Source organism: Embiotoca jacksoni, unplaced genomic scaffold (genome assembly GCF_022577435.1).
Source record: "Embiotoca jacksoni isolate LCO1_2020_lvr unplaced genomic scaffold, fEmbJac1.0.p SCAF_9, whole genome shotgun sequence".
Classification (NCBI taxonomy): domain Eukaryota; kingdom Metazoa; phylum Chordata; class Actinopteri; family Embiotocidae; genus Embiotoca; species Embiotoca jacksoni.
Window position 1 is genome coordinate 6,398,091 of NW_027185447.1, and position 22,234 is coordinate 6,420,324.

Here is a 22,234-nt window from a genome sequence, read left to right on the forward strand (position 1 = left end):
ACATGGGGGTGTCCTGATCAGGTTTCACATGCTACAAATATCTCTCAAGGGCTGTTACACTGCAGGGACATTAACCAATAAAGCTGCAGCTAAAGTCGCTCTCCACACAGAAGTCGAGGGACACGAAGTTCACTGCAGATATGAGTGAAGGTAAGGAAAACTGTTTGTTTCAAATTGTAGTACAGGTGTTAACTTGTTTATGAAGTGTAATCTTTATAAGTGAACATACAGTTTCTCTTGGTGTTTCTTCAAAGTCTACTTTGAGTGTCAGATTGAGAGCCATGAGTGAAATGTGATGAGCACCATTCTGGTGGATGACATGAGATATCTCAGATCTGGGACATTGATCTGCAGCTCAAAGTTTCCTCACAGATGATAAATCACAAGAAATCATCAGCAGGACATTCTCCGCTGCAGATTCAGTGTTACTCAACTTTTAATAGAGTCATCGGGTTATGAAGTTTGTCCACATTGGTGCAAATGTTTTTTCTACTGATGTGACAAGTTGTTTTTTTGTCTTTGTATCTATGCACAGTGTTGGGCATTGAGCGCTGTGATCTGGACATTAGCAGCAACCACAGCAGCCATCACACACAGCTGTATGGAGGGAAGCGTCTGGTTATCAGAAGGGGACAGCCCTTCAATATCATTATACACCTGACACCAGGCAGCAACACAGACTTCAAACCGGGCCAATCCAGCTTCACTCTCATCGTTGAAACTGGTACACATCAGTGTTTTTTTATTTTGTATATGTGTGAGACAAATAATTATTGAGACACTGTGTTTATGCATTAGCAGTTGTTGTTTTCTCAAGAATATGGAGTTTCTCTGTAATTCAGGCGGGCGTGGAGTCTGTCTTTAGCCCCTTTCACGTCTAATCATTCAAAGGCTCCAGTCCGTCCCAATTAGTGGGCTTTATAACCGTGCCAGCCTTCATTCATCCTACCTGCTCCGTGAACTCCACATCGCTCTGCAACCAGCCGCCACGGATCCGATGCCAATCTCCCCCGCCTCCCTGACCTCCTCCCATATTAATACATTCTTCTCTGTCCATATTGAGTTTATTCATTCAAACGTTGTGAATCTCAGGCTCTGCCGGGTTGGGTTGTGGTCTCAGGAATAGTCTGTGACATACTTGCTCAGACTATTTTAGAGCATCACTTGTAGATTAAAAATGTAGGCCTATTTCTTTCTTTAATACAAGGTTAAACCTGGCTGAAATATTTGAGTCTCTCATCTGGATTTAGAATCACAGTTTATGTCCATTTCTGTGTCTCCAGGTCCATTACCCAGAGAAGAATCAGACACCAAGGTTTTATTCTGTCTACATGACTCTACTTCAGAGACTGAGTGGAGTGCATCTGCTGCTAATGATCCATCTGAAAACACACTAACTGTGTCCCTCAATTCCTCTCCTGACGCCCCCATCGGGCTCTATTCCCTGAGTGTGGACCAGAAGGGCCAGAAAACCAGTTTAGGACAGTTCATCCTGCTTTTCAATGCTTGGTGCCCCAGTGAGTACAGACTATTGTCTTGAAAGTGACCTCAATGAGTTATACATGTTTTAGGTTAAACTGCTCTGTCAGTCAAACCTGAAAATTATATTTCCTTTCTTGTCTTTACGTAATTTACCACTAAACCAAACTTCTAAACACCTATCTACCACAGCCCTCTCTTCCAAATGATGCAAACGTGAGACATTTACTGTATGTGCTATTGCTGTAGGATGGTCTGAATGTTTTTTTTGACTAACAGGAGATGCTGTTTACATGAACGATGAGACGAGGAGGCAGGAGTATGTTTTGGCACAGCATGGGCTGCTCTACCAAGGAACATATATGAGAATGAGGGGGTTTCCCTGGAACTTTGGACAGGTAGGCAGTAGGTCATACGCTGTCAGTGTCAAACATAACAAGTTTAAGTAAAACATAAAAATGTCTACAAATCCTTCAATAAGAAAGACTGTTTCTTTATAAACAGTTATCAAACATAATATTTTATGAATAACATTTGTATAATTAGGTAGTTTTCTCTTCTATTTGTGTGCAGTTTGAAGAAGGAATTTTGGATATCTGTCTGAAGATTCTGGATAAAAACCCAAAATATATTTCTGATGCCGATAAGGACTGCTCTGCCCGGGGAAATCCTGTCTATGTGACCAGAGTGCTGAGTGCCATGGTAGGTCTGCTTTTGTTCACTATAGGAAGGAGGGAGAGCCCCAGGATGCTTTTAGTTTAAGATTACCGTGGTGCATCAGAAAACTCTGTCTGCTCTTTAGTATTCACTGTGTTTTATCGTTGTGCGGGCCAACCTTTGTCCTTCTTTTCAAACTCTCGCTTCTCCCCCAGAAACCTTTGTGATACAAAGCAGCATAAAAGAAAGCCAGCCTGCATGCTCACTCCAAACAAGCGGCAGAGAGCATTGTAATAACTAACAAATAAATGATGGTCTGTCGGCATGTTATTTCTGCTGCTGCATGGCAAAATAGTGAAGAGAAATCCAGGGCTATTTTTACTGGGTGTCTTCAGTTGCTGTCATTGTACAAGAAATCAGGGATATTTCCAGACAATTTGATAACCATGAAAAGATCATGCACTATATTTGGGTTATATGGTATAGAGTGTTGAGAGTGCACTTTCAAAGCCAGCATTACAAACGTGTCATAATGGTTTATATTTACCTTTTCAACCCTATATGCTTTAATCATTTAGCACTGATCTGTATCTTTTAATTTGACAAAACTTTCGTTGTTCACATTTTTTTTTAAATCCAACACTGTCCTCCTTTTAATGTCCTGCCCCTTTGAAAAAACAATCAGGGTAAAAAGATAAAATAAAAAATCCCAGCATTTAATGGAGTGTTACCTTGAACATCTTGTGAAGAAAAGCAATAAACAAGCACATTTTGTACATACTAATTTAAAATGAATTAATTAAATAGTAAATGTCCCTCATTGATGGAATGTGAAATTATGACGAAAATATTTAGTTCAATTTAATTTTAATTAAAACTTTGATGCCTGCTCATTTCTCTGCAATGTTCACTTATGCTCCTCTTCTTCTCAGTGCTTTCTCTCTGCTCTCTGCCTCCGGCCACAGATCAACAGTGAGGATGACAGGGGCGTGGTGGTAGGAGAGTGGGAAGATTATACTGGTGGGGTTAATCCAGGAGAGTGGCTCGGCAGCGGGGACATTCTGCGTCAGTGGGCACAAAGTGGTCCCGTCCGCTATGGCCAGTGTTGGGTCTATGCTGCTGTTGGATGCACAGGTTGGAGCACAGTGGGCAGTTTATATGGTCATTTCATTAGTTTTTTTAATCATTCATTTATGTATCAATTCACCCACTTATTCAATTTTCCTATGTATTTTAAGCTTTTGAGATTTGGTTATTTTGTTTTAGAAATATAACATTCACGTGCTTTAATGTGATCTTAACAATTTTAACAGAAAAACAACAAAAAGAGAATTTGTTTGTTAAATTCTATTTAATAAAAATAAAATTAGCCAACAGGCTATCACCTATCTTGAGGCATTATAGAAACAATTTCTTTCACTACAGCACCATACAACACTGTATAATTGACCTTCACCATTATAACTTACTGCTTCATGCCAGTTACATCGTCAAGCTGCCCTCGACTGCCAACAATCACAGCTTTTTAATCAAAACCCTAAATTTAGAATCTAATCTCATGGCTTTGTTCCTGTCTGCCCTTCATTGTTTATCTCTGATGACCGACACGGTCTCAAACGTTTGCTTTATAAAGCTGGTGTGATGTAGTGTGACTGTGCGTCCTCCTTCAGTGTCCCGTGCTCTGGGCATCCCGTGTCGAGCGGTGACTAACTTTGAATCTGCTCACGACGGCCACGGCGACCTGCTGATAGAAAGACTGTATGATGAAAATGGTGAAACAATTACTAATGATGACTCAATATGGTGAGTTGATAGTCTCTTTCATTAAATCCTTTTTTAAATTATCACATCATCTTTCATTAATCCCATGTCAGAGAATACAACGTTGATTATTTTACAGTTTTAAGCAAAAGGGTCATGTTATAGTTTCTATATTAAAATTTTTTTTCCAGGAAGTACCATGTTTGGGTGGATAGCTGGATGACTCGTCCAGACTTGGGGCAGCGGTTTGATGGGTGGCAAACCAGTGACCCAACCCCACAGGTGACAAGTGAAGGTGAAGACAAAGACATGATTAGAATAAAAAAAAAAGCACACATCAAAACTGCCTTAAAGAGCTGTTAAAAGGGTTTGCGTGTGAGGGCACCAAATTTGACCATGGTGGTTAGTTTCGACTTGTGACAGTCACAGCTTTGAGGTCTGGATCAGGCCGACTTCAAACTTGTAACAGCATATTGTGCTCGACATGTTCACATGGAGATTGTTCTCTTCTTTAAAGCTTTCCAGTTTTATTTGAACAAATTGCACCTAACACAAATAATCTGACCCCTTTGGAGGGCCCACATATAAAATGCTGTTACATTTTTTTTTTGTTGCTAAATGTTGCTTATAGTTAGTGCTTTAGGTTTATAATCACGCTGCTATTAGCCAGGTTGTTACTTTTTTTTTTTTTTTTAACATTGATTGATATTTCAATGTGGTTTTTGTTATTTTGTTTTCTTGCTGTGTTTTGTTTTGTGCCTATAAAGTCTTTTGGGAACATGTCACATGGTGACTTTTCTCTTTCTGGATTTTTTTTTTTGGCTACTCTCCATTTTGTATTATTATACATTCAGCAAAAACAACCTTCTAAAAAGGGCTATTTTGTGGATGTATGATGCTGTCAGGTGTTTTCTGCTGTGGACCAGCTTCCCTGAAGGCGATCAAGGAAGGCGAGCTGACCAGGAAATATGATGCCCCATTTATTTTTGCTGAGGTGAGTCTTTGCTGAAATCTGTTATTGAAATGTATTGTCAAAAAGCACAACTGTGAACACAGTCCTCGTTAGAGGTATGTATATAAAAATATATTTTTCTGCTGTTGTTGTATTAACCGCTTGTTCAGACTTAAGTGCCTGTTTTCAAACTGTACAGTGCCTGGTGGCTGTCTTTATATTCAGTATTATTTGATGAAATTTTGTGTCTGTGGTCAGGTTAATGCCGATGTCGTGGACAAGGTGCGCCAGTCAAACGGAGAGTTTGTCACGTCACATGGATCGACCAGGCATGCTGGACGTTTTATCAGCACCAAGGCTGTGGGCTCAGATCTGAGAGACGACATCACACACCAGTACAAGTATGCAGAAGGTACTGCAGAGTCACAGGTGCACAGACATACTCGACTCCAAACCAGACTTATTCAAATATATCTAAAAATATACAAGCTGGATCTTCATTTTGATTATAACGTTGTTTATTTAAAATAATTTGTGATTTTGAGTCAGTGTATTGGTATTTTTCTGGCCTTTCACCTACAGCACATGGGATGTGCATATAACTATGCTACTTCTGTGGTAAACACCCATGTTACATCTCACATTGCATGAATACAGACACATGACCAAGTTCCTCAGTTTAAAGATTTAGGGCTCTGTTTTCTTGAAACTATGTGCAGATGAAAAAAAAACCTGTTTGCTCTGTCAAATCTTGTTTAAAATATTTCTTGTTTTTAATCCTGATGGTTTCCAGGCTCCGAGGACGAGAGGCGTGTCTATGAGAAGGCCCAGCACCACAACAAGCTACAGAAGAGCGGAGAAGAACCAGGACTCCATCTCAAAGTTTTTACTGTTCATACATATTCAGTTGTACCAGGGGGAGAGCAAATACTGTAAATATATATGTATCTAGTATATCTATAAACAAAAATCCAGTGGTGTTTAAAGTACCTGAAAGCCATGCTTGAGTAAAAGTACAGATATCTTACCAGAAAATAACTTTGGTAAAAGATAATGTCACCTATTAGAAAATGACTTGAGTTAAAGTCTTAAAGTATCCGATGTTTACTTAACTTAAGTATTAAAAGGAAATTTGTGTTATTAAATGTACTTAAGTTTTAGAAGTAACAGTAAATGCTGTAATTAAAAAACAAAAAGCAAGTGTTAAAGCGACACTGTATCCGGGGCCACTGTGGCTACAAGTGAAAATCAAGATTAATCTTGTTCAGATATTATGATATTGTTGTGACTTGCTTGCATCAGACATGCCTTGGCTTGAGTGGAAATACAATGTAGAAACTTAAGCAGGTCTTTGAGAGCACTTGATGATGGAGCTCTCAAGCTCCAACCACTGATTCACCAGAGCTGCTTGTGGGCAGTCTGTATTATCGAGCTATCAAATTCCCTCCAATTTTATTTTGTAGTAATGAAGTAGCTCAAATGTATTGGAGTAAAAATATATATTTTGTTCAGTAAAAGTGAAAGTTGACAGAAATATAAAAATTCCAGTCAAGTTCAGATACTCCAAAAAAACATACTTATGTACTGTAACCAAGTATTATTACTTTGTGACATTACACCACTGCAAAAATCACAGAAAAGGACTCAAATCGATATTTGAGCTTCAGAGAGATTACATCATCTGTGTCTAAACTACAGAACGAAAGAAGAAGGAAATGAAACAAAACAGTAATGGTGTCAAAGTCATGCAGCAGACTGTGGCCAAGTCAGAGTAAGTTAAACGGTCACAAGTTGAACATAACCAAGATGGATATGACAGGCGTGCAGTTCACAAATGGTTTTCAAACTGGCGTGAATTCAAATATGAACCACATTCATGTTTGTATTGATTTGTTTATGCCAGAGATAAAACTATACAAAGTGAATTAGCTTTGAAATTCTTTGGACCTTACACATATTAATATAGAGCTGATATACTGATCCAAACAGAATCATGTTTCAGATTGTGTTTAGACGAGATGAATGAAATGTAAAATCCATTTGAATGAATTTTATTGTTAGATGGACCATGAATGTCGTAAACAAAAATCCCCTCATGATTCTCATTTAAGATCAAGCTCTCCGACAACATGATCGTGGGCTCAAACTTCGAGGTGTTCGCTATCCTCACCAACGACTGCATGGATGCAAGGGACTGCAAGTTTCGCTTCTTCGCCACAGCGGTCGGCTACAACGGCACACGAGGAGCCCGCTGCGGATTTGCTTCAATTGAAGTGGAGGTGCCGCCTGGAGAAGGTTAGCTCTGATGTCAGTGTGAGCTGTGAATTTAATGAACTCACCAAAAAACATTAACCAATTGTTAGGAAATATCCCAAAATTTGAGGTACCTCTTTGAAACAAGGTCTTTATCTGTCAAAACAATTTCTCAATTGGACATTGTCTTAATGATATCTTAAAGCATAAAATGTGTGTTTTCAGAAAGGCGCCTGTCCATCAAACTGGAGTATGATAGTTATGGAGCAGCGATCACCTCCGACAGGATGATCCGTCTCTTAGCCATGGCCTACGACAAGCGGTTGGACGTTTTCCACCATGCTAGGAAGACCCTCGTGCTTGATGAGCCAGAACTAGATATCAAGGTACGGATGGAGGGACAGTGAAAGAAACCAGAAAACATGTCACATTTCAGGAGAATATATCTGAGTGAGTAAATGATGTTTTGACATTCCTGGACGAAACTGAACTTGAGTAGCAAGAAATCAGTGCACATAAATTTAAGCATGAAGTACATTAATAAACTGTTTTTCACAAGGCAGCCATGTCCAGGGGCATTATGTTTTTGCAACGTCTTATTCTATGAGAACGTACGTCAACTTAGGTCAACTTCTCTGTGACATGACAATGTTCTGGAGAAAATCTTTTCTGTCCATTATTTAACATCGTAACTCGTGAACAGAAGAGCAGATTTTGACTATATTTCATCTTTGGTCAGATACTGAATTGTTGACACTAATCTTGGGTGTTCACCCTCTCGAGCCTCCTTCTTAAATATCTACACTGAACTTTGAGCCTTGACTCAGGTATCCACATGTACAGAAAAGTAAAGTATTTGGAAAGTTTCCACTGTTTTCTGTTTTTATTTGGTGAGTTGTAATTACATTGTAGAGGTTTATCATGATACTTTTAAACATTTGCATTTCTATATTAACTCTTACTTTATGAAACCTGTTTTCCTAAACCTTTCTCTGCAGCTGGAGGGAGCGGCCACAGTGAACCAGTCTGTGACGGTACAGCTGACCCTGTTGAACCCTTTACCAGAACCGCTGCAGGACTGCAGCTTCACCATAGAGGGGAACAACCTCACTGACGGCAAACCCATAACAGCAAAGTATGTGTTATGCAGCAGTAACTGTTGCGTAGATTTCTATACTTTCCTACTGTTTTCTACTGAGCCATTTTACTCTTGTCACCCATTCCAGTTTATCTGCTGTTTAATGGACAAGAAGATATCTGTACTGTAATCAAATTTGATGTAGCTTTTGAGTCAAGGCCAAACAAACCTCACCCAAAACTCCTCTAAACGTTTCCCTGCAGCTGTCACACTGGGATGCCTAGTTCTGTTATAAATGAAATGTTAGTTTCAGCTCTCAATATAAGCTGCTGTTCTGTTACCCAGTTACAGTGAGAATATCTTAAAAACAAATATCAGCTTTCTGCCTGTGCTGTGTACTTACGAACAGAGATAAAACAGTTTGGCTGATGTTGCTCTTTGTATGATTCCTGCAGGATTGGAGCCGTGGGCGCCGCACAAGAAGCCAAGGCCCGTATTGAGTTCATTCCCAGCAGTTCTGGCTCCAACGTGCTCCTGGTGAACTTTGATAGCGACAAACTGAAGAAGATCAGAGGCTTCATTAGTGTTGTTGTGAGAGGAGAATGAGCCAGGACAGAGTCTCATTGCACCAACAGATTTCAGTTTAATTGAATTACAGTGGCATTCAGAGCTGCTGCTAACATAGAGGCCTGAGGCTTTATGTTTTTTTAATCCACTTATTATTTGTATCCTCTTATTATACTCGTATATGTGCACCTGTGCTAGATGGGAAAACTTGAGGAAAGATACCATGGAAATTCTTGACATATTTGGAGAAGCACATATTGGATCCTCTTTTAAACAATGCCTTACTTCAGTAGAAACAAATCTTTGTAGGCATTTTGTATAATTTCTTCACCCGTCTCTGACATCAGTTTGATGATATTAATGACCACATTTAATCCACAATTCCTTCAGATGCAAGATGTTTCATGATTTTCTTGCATGTACTGACCGATTGAAATAACCTGCACACAAGTTTTCAATAGAAATCTTTGCTTTTACCTTTCAATAACCCTCCAGTTTCTCTTTTAGACCCATTACTTGGTCGGTTGCTGGATCTTCATTCAGTTGAAATGTTCCAGTGCATAGGCACTAACCTTGAGCTCAAATTGAAAATGACTACAGCATCACAATAGTCAGACGAAGAGAGAGAGAGAGAGAGACAGTGAAGCTTTACTTCAGTCCTCCAAGTCTCTTTTCTCTGAAGAGTTGTCTGACGTCAGGAGTTCATCAGGGCGTTGCTTTACTGGCTGACAGTATCTGCAGTTGAAGTCAGTGGGTTTCCTCTTCCACTTCATCATTGTAGTTAAGTCAAAGTTCCTTGTTTATCACTTTGTTTGTCATTTATTAGTATTTTTAGGTTCACTTGTATTTGGTAGGTAGTGTGCAGACAACAGACAGGAAAAGAGGGGGGAGAGATGGGATGTGGTGACGTGACATGAAGGTTCCTGTTGAGACTCGATTTTTGTGGTCAATATCTTTGATCCCGAGGCCACACGATGCCCAGTTTCATAATCTATTGCTTACATAATTCTTTGTTTAGTGCTGACCTTATTATTGAGTTTAGTGGATTAGACGACTTCATGTCTTTATGTTTGTGTTGCATAAAACACACTTAAAACACACCGTCATGGAGATTTGTGATTTTGTCAAATATTATAAAGTGTCACTTTTTCTGCTGGTCTGTACGTCATCTCTTGTTGTGACATTATGATTCTTCAGGTTCTTCTTTCATCTTCGATAAGGAGGTCAAAGGTCGTGGGTTCTTGAACACGATTTTATAACAAACCTGACAAGATGTCAAGCTGAAAATAGTCAACTATATCTTCATCACTCCACTTCATCCTCCTCACCGGAGAATTGCTGGGAGTAACGAGGGGCAGCGTAGTCAGCCATGTTGTTTAGTCCGTAAACTGCAGCAGCTCAGCGCACTGCGAGAGATCTCCATGTTACGGGGACCAGACCACTCGGAGGTTTCGGCGTCGTAGCACTCGACTTCAAGGGTGGTGGTGATGCCGTTGAAGCCCCCGGCAACAAACAGGCAGTCATCGATTAGTGCGATGCCGAAGTTGCTGTGGTGGTGCAGCATGGAGGGCACAGCGTTCCAGGTGTTGGTTTGAGGGTTGTAGGCCTCAGCAGTGTGCAGACGGGCGGTTCCATCGAAGCCACCGACCTACATGAGAAAAAGTTCATCATGGAGATGATGCTGCTCTTTTAGATTTTTCTGGGGGGATTTTTTTTTTAGTGTCTTAAGTTAAAAAGTAAAAGAAAACTGTTGACTAATGACATTTCCTGCAAATATTAGAAATGAGTATTCCCATTACAATTTCCCCAAAGCACAAGTGGACAAATACAGATTTCTTGATTGATCTGATCAACACTTCAAAGATGTTCAGTTTACTGTAATAAAAAAACAAAGAAAAGAAGCCAAACTTCCCATCTGAGCAGCTGGAAATTAATAATTTTAGTAATGTTTGCTTAAAAGATTACTCAGTTATTAAAGTCGTTGGTCATCAATTTTTGATCTGTCAACTAAAATATGAATGTTATTTACTAACTAGTATGTTACTGACTTCAATGGAAAAGCTTTGAAACCTCTGTTCAGACTTCCTTTTCATGCCTCTGTGTCTCACAGTGTTTCTGTGTTAGTTCAGTTTCAGCAGAGCTTCATGTGCTTACTGCAAAGACTCGGTCTGCGTAGGCGATGACTCCAATTCCACTGCGCCTGCTGTCCATGTCGGCGATCAGTGTCCACTGGTTGGTCTCTGGGTTGTAACATTCAGCCGTTGACAGACATTCACTTCCATTGAAGCCACCACAAATGTACACCTGGAGGGAATGAAGGAGAGAGGATGTAAGTCATTTTGTATTACTTTCATCAAAGACACATATTTAACGCTTAATATCTGATAATCACAGATATTTGTATTTTCTAGAAGTCACACGTTTTGGTGAAAACACGAGCACTTTAAAAAGGCAATGCTTCACAATGTGTTGCTGAATACTGAATGCATGACGGTGCTTTGCATTTCTGTTTCCGCTTCTTCATTTAATATATTAAATCAGTCTAGATGGACATGGATGTTCACTGCAACTTGACTGGTTGCAGGCGTTAATTCTAGGTTGGGCTTAAGAAAACTATTTTTTGCTTTCGAAGCCGAAATGTTTCACGGTGATGATAGTCTGTTTAGGTTTATTCAGTTCATATTTTTCTTTGGGGAAAGCCCCACACACCTTGCCATGGAGGGTTGTGCAGCTGGCTTCACTCCTCTGGTCTTGCATGGACGCAATTAAAGTCCACTGGTCGGTCGTAGGCTGATAGCGCTCGGCCGTTGCAAGTTGATTATGTCCATCATAGCCTCCTATGGCATATATGTGCCCATCCATCACAGTTACACTGACATAGCAGCGTCTTGAATGCATTGATGCCACCTCCTGCCAGGTGTGTGCGTCCAGGTCAAACCTGTGCATAGTGCTGAACTGCACAACACCGTCAAAGCCACCGACACAATAAACTGATCCGTTGAGGAAAGCAACACCTTGATAGGCCCGAGGAGTTTTATCAGTGTTGATGACATTGACCCAGCGGTCAGCACGGACATCATAAGCCTCGATGGTATTGGTGGGGCTGCCCTCACTCCAGCCTCCAACAGCAGACAGGATGGCAGTGGGCAGGCGTGGGCGGGTCAAAAAGTTGCAGATTATGGACTCGGAAAACCAATTTTTTCTCAGGTCATTCATGGCCTCCAAGGTCTTGACGAGAATCATTTGACACTCTGCACACGCCTTCACCACTTCGTTGTGGGTCACGTTGTCTATTACGTATTCTGGGACCATCAAAGCCAGCCTGACCTGCACAGAGACACGAGGACATACGTTGGAATTACATTTTCTAAAATGTAGCTTGAGCAATACTCAGACTCGACTGGTGTTACCAGCAGGTTTCAGCTCATTACAAATATCATATTGGCATTAGTAGTAGACAGTCCCTCCAGGATTCAGCAGAATTCTAAAATGCTTGATTTTACAGCGTATTTTCTCATAAATTGCAATGTAATTTGTGGGTCTTTTTTGCAGTAAAAATGTGGGACTTCAAAATTTTGCCATTTGAGAAAAAAAAAAATACTTTTTTTAATAGCCACAAAAAGAATAATATGTGATCACTTCCTTTGATAATAATATTTTTTGAACTTAGAAATCCATATGACTCAAAGTTACCAAAAGTTCAGAAAAGCAAGCAATCTGTGACTAATATAGTAAATAAAGGCTCTATCTGACTACTCTATTCACAAAAACAAAGTGCTGTCTCTTCCAACTTTAAGTGTGTAAAAACTTCAAGTTGTGTAAAACGTAAACTTTTTACACATACAGGATTCATCATTCCAGTGATAAGACGAAGACCACATTTCCCACAAGTCCCGCCACTTCTAGTTGTTCTGTTTTTTCCACTTGGCTAGCATGGAGTTTGTTTTGCTGGTGAGAGGAGGGGGAGCAGGTAGGTAAGTAGTTACTTTATTAATCCCCAAAGGGAAAAAATTTTCACTACAGCAGCATTTATAGATACAGGAAAGCAATAAAATAACAGTAAAAAATATGAAATATAAAAATGCACAGTATATACAGTACATTATATATATATATATATTTTATTTTTATTTTATTTTATTTAAACAAACAAGAAACAGACAACAGTGTTATTGTTGTGTGATGGATTTTGCCAGAGGTGAGTTATTGTACAGTCTTATTGCAGTGGGCAGGAATGATCTCCTGTATCTGTCCTTGTGACAGCGGAGCTAGAGGAATCTATTGGAGAATGTGCTCCGCTGACCCTGCAGCAGGTGGTGGAGAGGGTGGTCAGGATTACTTGGCTTGCACGGAGTTTGTTTTGCTGGTGAGAGGAGGGGGAGCAGAGCCTCATTGACTGTATTTGAGGAGTTATTTTTGTTTGGAAAAGCTACTTTATGCCGTAATCCTTTCAGCAGAGCTTCTGTTGAGGACATTTTTTGCCCAAAAATTGTGGGAATTTTGCAAAACTGTAAGCTCCTGCAAATACAGCAGAGATTGCTTGAATTTGCATTAATTATTGCAATTGCAAGATTGTGATTTCCTGGAGGGACTGAGTTGTAGAAGTACTGGCCGTTGTGTCGTCGGCCTGCAAAGAAGAAATTAACATGCAGAAACATCTTTCAGATGATATCAAAAACTTGTTACAAATAGGCCTTTGTAGTTTCTCCACCAGACTGCACTGATTTCTTCAGTTTTCTAGATTGAAAATCTCAATCGTCTTTTTGGTCACAATTTCTTAATAAACATTTAAAGGGTCCTTAAAAAAAATATTTTTGTTAAAAGATGTAAGTTTGACCTAAATATCTGGGGTTTTTTTTTTTACTCTCAAATTATAATATCAGTCAAAAATGCAGGAATGTTCTGAGTTCAGTTTGAAAATATTTGAAAGATGTGTGCACTGTAATGTTTGTATGTTGTAGTCAGGACTGAAGCACTTCAGCCCTTTTTCATTATTCTTTTCAACTCTCTCTCAGACTCGGGCCTATTAAACTTCATAATATTTCCTGTCTATCAGCGTAAAATGCAAAAAAAATACATTTTACTTGCGTGGTCTAGAACAGGACTGAGTGTGGCCTGGTCTCATGTATTTTTTCTTGGCTTAAAATCGCCTGTTGGAAATGTTGCAGACTTTACAGAAAGAGTTGTGACTGCAGCCCAGCTAATACTGTACTGTACTGTACGGTATTGTATTCATGAAAACACTATTAGCAAGATTTAAAAGATGCAAATCAAGAATAAATTGCATCCCAACAGTTGATCGCCTCACTTACTTTGAACAAAAGCAGAGCGATGTACTTTCTACGATCCTCAGGTGCGAAGTCGATCCAGCGAAGGATGGCCTCATACACCGTCTTCTCCTGCTTCACATTGAGTTGGTCACTCTCAATGATTTGAACAAGTTTCTGTGCAGAGAGCGACAGGAACTCTTCTGAGGTGGCAGCAATCTTCTCAAAGTTGAGGATGCAGCAGGTGGACGAGGTTTATCGCCAACCAGCAGACTAACGGCCAGACAGCATCTCCTGGGAGCCAGAGTTTGGTGGTACAATCAACCCCTGGACCTCGGCACCCGCAGTGGGAGGGAATCGTGTCTGGAGTGGTGGATTTAGGAAAAAGAAGGCCCCTTCAAGGCAGCAGCAGCAGCCCTAATTCAACAACTGTAGCCTGCTGTAACATCATCGTCAAACCTGAGGATTACAGTGAGGCTGGAACTAGTCAGGGGTCAAAGGCTGCTCCACAGTCACCTCACAAGTAATACAACTTCTTTTTTTGATCTGTTCATCCCACTTAATTAGTATTTAACCTCAGTGGTTAAATTCTCAGTTCTTAGACATTGCTATTAGAAAGTAGCACTCAGACTTTTGAAGATGATCTGATATTTGGTGATTTTGCAATTTTATTTTTGCATTTCTTAATATTAGTGATAGTCCCCTTGATCGTATATTCTTACAGATCGAGCCAGGCCCTGTAACATATTGTAGGTACTATTCCCAAAACAGTATTCAGTCATTACTTCAGCTTGAGTTGACAAGAAACAAATCTGACTGGTCGATTTTCACTCTCCTGACAATATTATTTATCTCTTATGAGAAAATAAAAAGTTTTAACCATCGTGTCAGGCAGCGTGTAAAAACCTTTTTTTTACAACCACAAGAGGAAATATAAACTCCATCAGATGGAAATCTTGTCGTATTGAAAATGTCCAGTGTATCATTTTATTTTAGACTGATATATTTGGTTCTTTGGAAACATTTGGCTCTTCACTTGAATTTAAAAAAAAAGTTCAATTGGTCTGACCAAAGTTTGTATTGATTGATCCAGCAGTGAGTCAGTAGGGTTGAAGATGTTAAGGACTCTAAAAGCTGGCTTGATCTCCTTCCTTTCCACTGCAGGAACACACACTGGGTTTTGACTCTGTACTGTTGTTTTTGTTTCATTTTTGAACAGGTCATCAAGGAGAACAGAAAGAGAAACAAGGAGAAGGCAGATGAGCAGAGCGAGGAGTGAGAGAGATGCCGCCGCTCTGTCTCAGTCCCACACTGTCGGCTGTCAGTGGTTTCCATGGGGACGAGGTATTAGAGCGAGGTCAGCGAGCCAGGACTCGTGCACAACTGGAGCGTCAGCGGCCGGATCATCCACCCCACCTGACCAGCGCGTTCGATCCCCGTCATCTTGTTCCCATCACGGTCAGCCGTCATGTCGCATCCTCCAGGAGGCTCAGAAGTTTCAGATCTCCCGCCACGGGAGCTTCTGCTCAGAGAACTCCTGTATGAGCGACCGAGGGCCTGCAGGGGGTAGTGAGCCTCTATGCTGCAAACACTCCAGCCTGCCCAGAGGGAGATATGAGGGGGCGTTTAGTTTGGCGAGTCCACAGGAGAGTGCCAGCAATGCCCTGTAAGTTTACTGTATGTGGTGATAAAAATAATACTCTATGATATTCCTCTCATTTTCACTAATCCTCTGAGATTTAATGAGATCTCGTGCATTCTTTTCTGTCTCTAAGCTGACAATGAAGAGCTACAGGTATTGTCTCTTCCCTTTGCCTGTTTTTTTTTTAAATTTATTTTATTTTTTTAATTAGCGTACAAGCTTACGAGAACAGACCCTCAGGCCTGCCACCAATGTCATCTATATATCTCACCAGGAGGTTGATGGGATCAGTCAAAAGTAGGGATATCTTGGAGACAGCAAACGATATTAGAGAAAGCCTCGAGTAAACTTATGAGGGGCATTTAAATACTGTATGTTGGACAGCAGAAGAGTTATGTCATACTGTAGAATAGAGAGCTTTTTATTTTCCTTACCCCAGGGGCCTGTTCTAATCTGTCCATGCTTGGCTTGTTTCTTACGACAATGCATGCAGAAAGAGTAAAATCAGTGTATCTCTTTCTTATCTGCTTAAATTTGAAAGAAAATTAATGATAACGATGTATAAGATGAGTAAATATCAGAGACCAGGTGTATTTATGAACAACAGATGCGAAAAATGTTTTTATTTTGTCAAAAACTGTCCTAAGTTATATGAAAATATTCTTTCACCACACGCTTGTTCTAAAGGACAAAGATCTTACACAGATCTACATAAATGATTAAAAATCAAATATAACACAGGATGTATGCTGAGTATCACTCTGTAGGTGTGTGTTTGAAGTTAACCTCTTTGTTTTGTTTGTGTCACCAGGAGGTTGCAGCTTGTCATGGAGGAGCTGGTCTTCACAGAGAGGGAGTAAGTCCACTCTCTGGGCTACATCCTGACCCACTACCTCCCCCTGATGGACAGACACGACATCCCCCAGGACCTCAGGGGGAAGCGAGGGGTCATCTTCGGCAACCTGGAGAAGCTTTACGACTTCCACAGCCACTACTTTCTGCCAGAGCTGGAGGCCTGCCAGTGGGAGCCTGCCATGGTGGCCCGCTGCTTTCTCAGACATGTGAGGAATAACTGTATGACTGCAATCAATATACTTGTCCTGCAGTACATCATTTTTTTTTGTATATAATATTTTCAACTCTCTTCAAGATTACATATTGTTCCTTGTGTTTTAATGTGTGGCTCTTTCTGCAGAGTGAGAGTTTTGGCCTATACGCTTTGTACAGCAAGAACAAACCTCAGTCAGACGCCCTGATCCTGCACCGACGCCATGACATCTTTTAAGGTCAGTTTATAATTTGTCTCGTCTTTCTCTCAACTGAAAATTATTAATTACACTGTAAACCTGACCAAACCTGATGTTTTCTCATTTTGTCATTACACTGCAAAAGTTTAATATTCATTACAGATTCTAATTTTGTCATAGTGTCAAAAATACAGTAATTTTAAGATGAAATTACAATCAGTTCTAGTCATCAAAGCACCTCCCTGAAAGTAAATTCGACAACGCAAGAAAAGAACAACCATCTCATCTGTGCATATTTATCTGACAATCGTGTCTCCTCTTGATCTGCTATTCATTACTTGAATGTATTCTGAACCCGACATGAGTAACGGCTTTTTTTTTTTTCAAACTGTTTCACATCCCCACAGTTTACATTTTGTACCTGCCTGCACTGACACTGCTGTACAAGGGAGGTACAATATATGACACCATGGAGTGTACTGAGCGAGATTTTCCAGACAAAGTCTGTGTGGAGAGCCTTGTTGACTCATTCATACTTCCATAATAGACACTTGGTAATTTACTCTGTGTTGAGCAGGATCTTGAGAGTTCACACTTTTCTTTCTTCACTTGTCTTTAAGGTTCAATAAGTTTTACCAGGTCCCAATATTTCCCCTTTGAACCATCTTCAATGAATCTGTTTGTTGGACTGGATACGTGTTCCGCTCTAATAGCTGCAGTAGTCATCACAGTCCTCCGACTGGGAGTGCCACACTTTTCCTTTTCATCTTTACAGCCCCACTTTGTTTTCCCTCACAGAGGAAGCAGCAGGAGCTGGGCGACCTGATGGACCTCTCCTCCTACCTGCTGAGGCCTATCCAGAGGATCAGCAAGTACAGCCTCCGACTGCAGGACATGTTGGCTTTGGCCGGCTCATACAGGCCAAAGGATGTGATCCAGGATACGCTGTTCACCTCGAGCATGTGCGCACAAAGTGTGTGGCCCGGCTGCTTATGTGCCTGATCTGTCGAGCAGTGAGCGGGAGAGAGAGAGGGCTGAGATCCAGGCTGCTGCAGACTTGACTCGATTTCAGATGCGTCATGGCAACGATTTGCTTACCATGGACGCCATCCGGGACTGTGATGCAAGATATTGAAATGACAGATAACACATACCTGAATCACAGTAGGTAAATAACATTAACTGCCTGCCCTATGTCCGTCTTCCCTGCCGGAGTCTTAATAATCACCCTTATTTAACTTGAATGTATTTAGTATATTCTGTTTAAAAGGTTGTAGTCACACCTCACAGCGCCAAATATTTTGATCTGCCACCAAACCACATATGACCATATCTGTCGGTGTCATTTCTGTGTCTCTCTTTGTGTTTTCTCTCCCAGACCAGCGACATTGGGATGACCCATAACTCTACTGTGAGCGGTCTGTGTTTTGAGATCTGGTTCCGCAGGAGGAAAAGTGAGGACACCTACACCCTCAGGGCCTCCAGCGTGGAGGTGAAGACAGCCTGGATCACTGACCTGGAGAGCATACTGTGGGATCAGGCCGCTCACAGTAGAGGGAGTAACAACAACATACTGTTTTTATTTAGCACTTACATGGAGAACAGTTTACAGATAGCTTTACAGGTTTAAAAACATATTGTGAATATACTTTATGTTGCAGAGCTGCGGATGCAGGAGAGGGTGTTCATGGGAATGAGCTGCAAACCTTTCATGGATATTCAACCAAGTGATGCTGCAATTTGTGACCGAGCCATCAGCTGAGTCCTGCCTGGGAGAAGTAAGCAGCTGAACACACAACACTTTAACTTAAAACTAAATTCAGACCCATGTCATTTATGCAGGGTTTCCACTGTTCATGTAATTTGTGGAATATCAGGGGGTTACATAAAGTCTATTTCAGGCATGGAAAGTCTGCAGATTCGATCATTTTTTGAGCCAAGTCATGGAATATCATGGAATTATGTTTGTAGCAGATTTCAATTTCATTTCTCATTTCCATGAAGTATTTGTCTATATAATATACAGTTGTAATGCAGCTTGTTTCCTCAGTGCTTTTATCCCCTTTCTGCTTATCAACAGTCACTCAAGAAAGGTTTTTTCTTGTAGCTACTGATGAAGGCAAACATGCCAGGAAAATGTAAATTTCAAGAGCTTTGGCAGAAGACTTCAAAGTTTGGATGTTAAGACAGAAAAGCCAGATGTAAAGTTTGTGAAAATACTGTTGAAAATATTAGAGAGAGCCCTTTGGAGCCACACCTACAGTGCAGGCGGGTACAGTACCAGGAAATTCATTCATTATGTTCCCATTTAAGAAGAAGAATTTTGATCAGTTAATTGTTTAAGAAGTTTAAAAAAATTAACATTTTATACTGATAATACCTGTGAATGAGTAAGTAAAGGTTGCAAATGGCTGTTGGTAAAACAATGCAGCTGGATTCTTTTTTTTTCGTGATCAAACCAAATGCGGACTGTTTTACCATTCATTATTGTTGATGGAAATTCAACTTTTTAATGAGTAAAAGTCAGGGAATTTGACATTTGACTTTGAGTGGGAAACCTGTTCATAACACATCAAATCCACAGATACTAGTGTGTGTCCCAGTAAACCAGGACCTCACATGAGCATTCAGGGTTTTCTTACAGTATTATTTTCCTTCTTTGTGGCATATATATTTTGTCAGTAAAAAAATAACATTTCATGTTTTTCAAATGAATAGTTTAAGCCATTAGCATGGCTTGATACAGCTTTGTAACAGGCTTAATCAGGGCAGAATAACAACATCAAAGACAAGTTTAACCAAATGATTTAAACCACTTATTTAAAAAAAAAACATGACTGAGTGTCCTTCAGATTTTCTTTTGACCAACTTTTGAATTTTCTCTGATAAATAATGAGTTTTTACTTTACTAGTTAATTGAATTACTAGTTTGTAAATGACGTTGCAGTGTGGCTCTAGGGATGTTAAAGTAGGATGAGTGGTTGGCTGTACACCACCGTTTGTCATGGCTGAACATTGGCTTGATTGCCATTGAATTTGCTGCAGCTATTAATGCAACTAGATTTTGTTGTTTTTGTTATCTAAACAAAATCCAGCTAACAAAGTGGCTAAATTTAACAAAACTAAAATGTGTTTGTGAAATAACTGCAACAGCCCTCAGTGCTCACTGACTCGGCCTATTATTTTCTCACTGATGACATCTATGTATGTGTGTCTTCAGTCCCTGTGGCATGTTGTCCACACAGGGGTTTAGATTATCCCGACCACAGTCCATTGGCTCCGGCAGCACCGCCTCCACCACCATCAGCCATTCGTCTTCCTCGTCTGGCCGTGGCTCACTGCCCCCGGCAGGTTACCCCGGGAACCAGTCACAGGGAGTGGACACCCATCCGGGCGTCTGCTCCTCCCCCGAAGCTGGGACGGAAAATGAACTGGACAACCATCATCTTCATCAGCATCATCTTCATGGGAACTGTGAACAGTGGAAAACCCACCATCCTCTGAGTACGTTTATTTTATGTTTTTGTGAACTGTTTTTTACGGATCTGTTTGCTGTTGACTTTAAAGCACTTCAGACACTTAATGAACATTTGAATTCAGTCAGAGAAATCAGATCAAATTGAGTGTTTATATGATGATCAGCCTAAAGGAATAGGGTATATTTTTGTTTTTGTTTGGTGCCATCTGATGACACAGTGTCAAACAAACTAGAAAGCATTTCAACCAACATGTACCATATCAAGGTGATGAACATTTTGTCCTCACGTTTCTTTTCATGTGTGCATCATAATGTAAAATGAACTTGTATCAGTTTTGGTGTCAATTACACTTGTTATGTTTCTGCTTTAGTCGACAGCTCTGAGTCATCTGGGGACTGCTTGAATCTCTTCAGCAGCTCAGAGCGCAGCTGCCTGTCTGCCATCAGTGGAGAGGTGGTGGAGGACTCCTCCTTTGTGTCCCAGAGTTCAAAGGCCCATCCACCGATTTGTCGGACCCCCAGCCTGAGGAGAAACGGCTCACTGGCAGTGAACAGAAAGAAGCCAGGTGTCGCCCCCAAACCTCCACATCTGGCTACTGCTCAGACACAGGTGAAGGTTAAATAAAGCAACCTGCTGAATTACTGTATGAGCTGAAGAAGATGGTCTCTCTCATGTTGTTTAATGATAGTAGAAGGAAAGGTCTGAAGAGGTTTACATGCGTGTTCGTGCCTGTATTGATGCGGCTGTGGCTCACGTCCGCACGTCAAAGTGTCCACGGGAAAGACACTGAATCCAATTTTTGTCCTAATGACAGGCGTGCATTCTTCCAGCATTAATATGTGTCTAGTATGTGTCTGTATTAGGTTTCTCGGTTTTATTATTGTTTTGAATATTTTAAGCCAATTCATTAATCAACCGTTTTATTTGTTTTCATTGTGAATTAAAATGTTTGTCTTTTGTTTAATGCTGTTTTTAATTCTGATTTGTGAAGATATAAAGAAAGTGATGATGATAATCATCATTGTTAGCAATGGCCCCTGCAATAAGAATAAATTGGGCTTTGAATATTGTTGCAGAATCTCCTGTCGCCCTGCAGATGGACGGATCGTCTGAGTAAAACAAATATTTGGTGTTGCCTTGTCTGGTCTCTGGGTCTGGTTAGGGGGATTTTGGTGTGTCTGTATCACACCTCGGTCATCCATATGTGGTTATCTTGATCACGTGACTGACCCATGCAAGACAGGAAGATACTGCTACATGGGTGATCATGAATGGGTCAGTCACACACAACATTTGTCCACAATGTGTTTCTTAGTCCTTTTACCCCGAGAAAACATTTTCATATCTCCCAAAATAAATTCTTTTGAACTCGGCATCAGCTGTTATAGGCCTTAAAAACATCTTTTATTTGAATGTCCTGACAATATGCAGCTCAGAAAAGGAATGAGTGTTACTTAATGTGCTGCAACACATTCAAAAAAATTCCCCAAAACAGTCCTAAAAAATAACCAGTTTTTTCTAAGGCATGTGTTTTTATATGATTGATAAACTGTCACTCAATACACGTTACATGTTTATAAACTATACTGTTATTTAACTGTTAAAAACAGGCTCTTCATTTACATTCAGTCATGAGTCTGTGTGTTTCTACATCAACACAGAGTGACGTATGTGGTCAAGGGATACATTTAAAATACATTTTGTGTGATCTTCTGTCCTATACATTTTGTACAATTATTGATATGCAGGGATCAAAGAAGAGAAGATTTTATTTATTACCGTCATAAAAATCAGAAGCCAACACACAGGACCAGCATCTGTATCTGGGATAGACCACTTCAGTCCAGAGGGT

At 40.3% G+C, this 22,234-nt stretch overlaps 1 protein-coding gene and 1 pseudogene across 1 annotated transcript; one reads left to right on the forward strand and one right to left on the reverse strand.

Moving 5' to 3' along the window:
• The first annotated feature begins 140 nt into the window (after positions 1–140).
• LOC138192865 (protein-glutamine gamma-glutamyltransferase 2-like) lies at positions 141–8,786 on the forward strand. The gene is made up of 15 exons (XM_069140552.1): positions 141–150; positions 536–724; positions 1,284–1,517; positions 1,759–1,877; positions 2,053–2,181; positions 3,102–3,270; positions 3,807–3,939; positions 4,089–4,192; positions 4,803–4,891; positions 5,108–5,261; positions 5,643–5,731; positions 6,961–7,144; positions 7,328–7,488; positions 8,101–8,237; positions 8,636–8,786. Exons 1-15 carry the CDS (start codon positions 141–143, stop codon positions 8,784–8,786), a joined length of 2,052 nt encoding a protein of 683 aa, XP_068996653.1.
• Positions 8,787–10,052: 1,266 nt separating this feature from the next.
• Positions 10,053–18,013, reverse strand: LOC138192866 (kelch-like protein 10; annotated as a pseudogene).
• Positions 18,014–22,234: the final 4,221 nt, after the last annotated feature.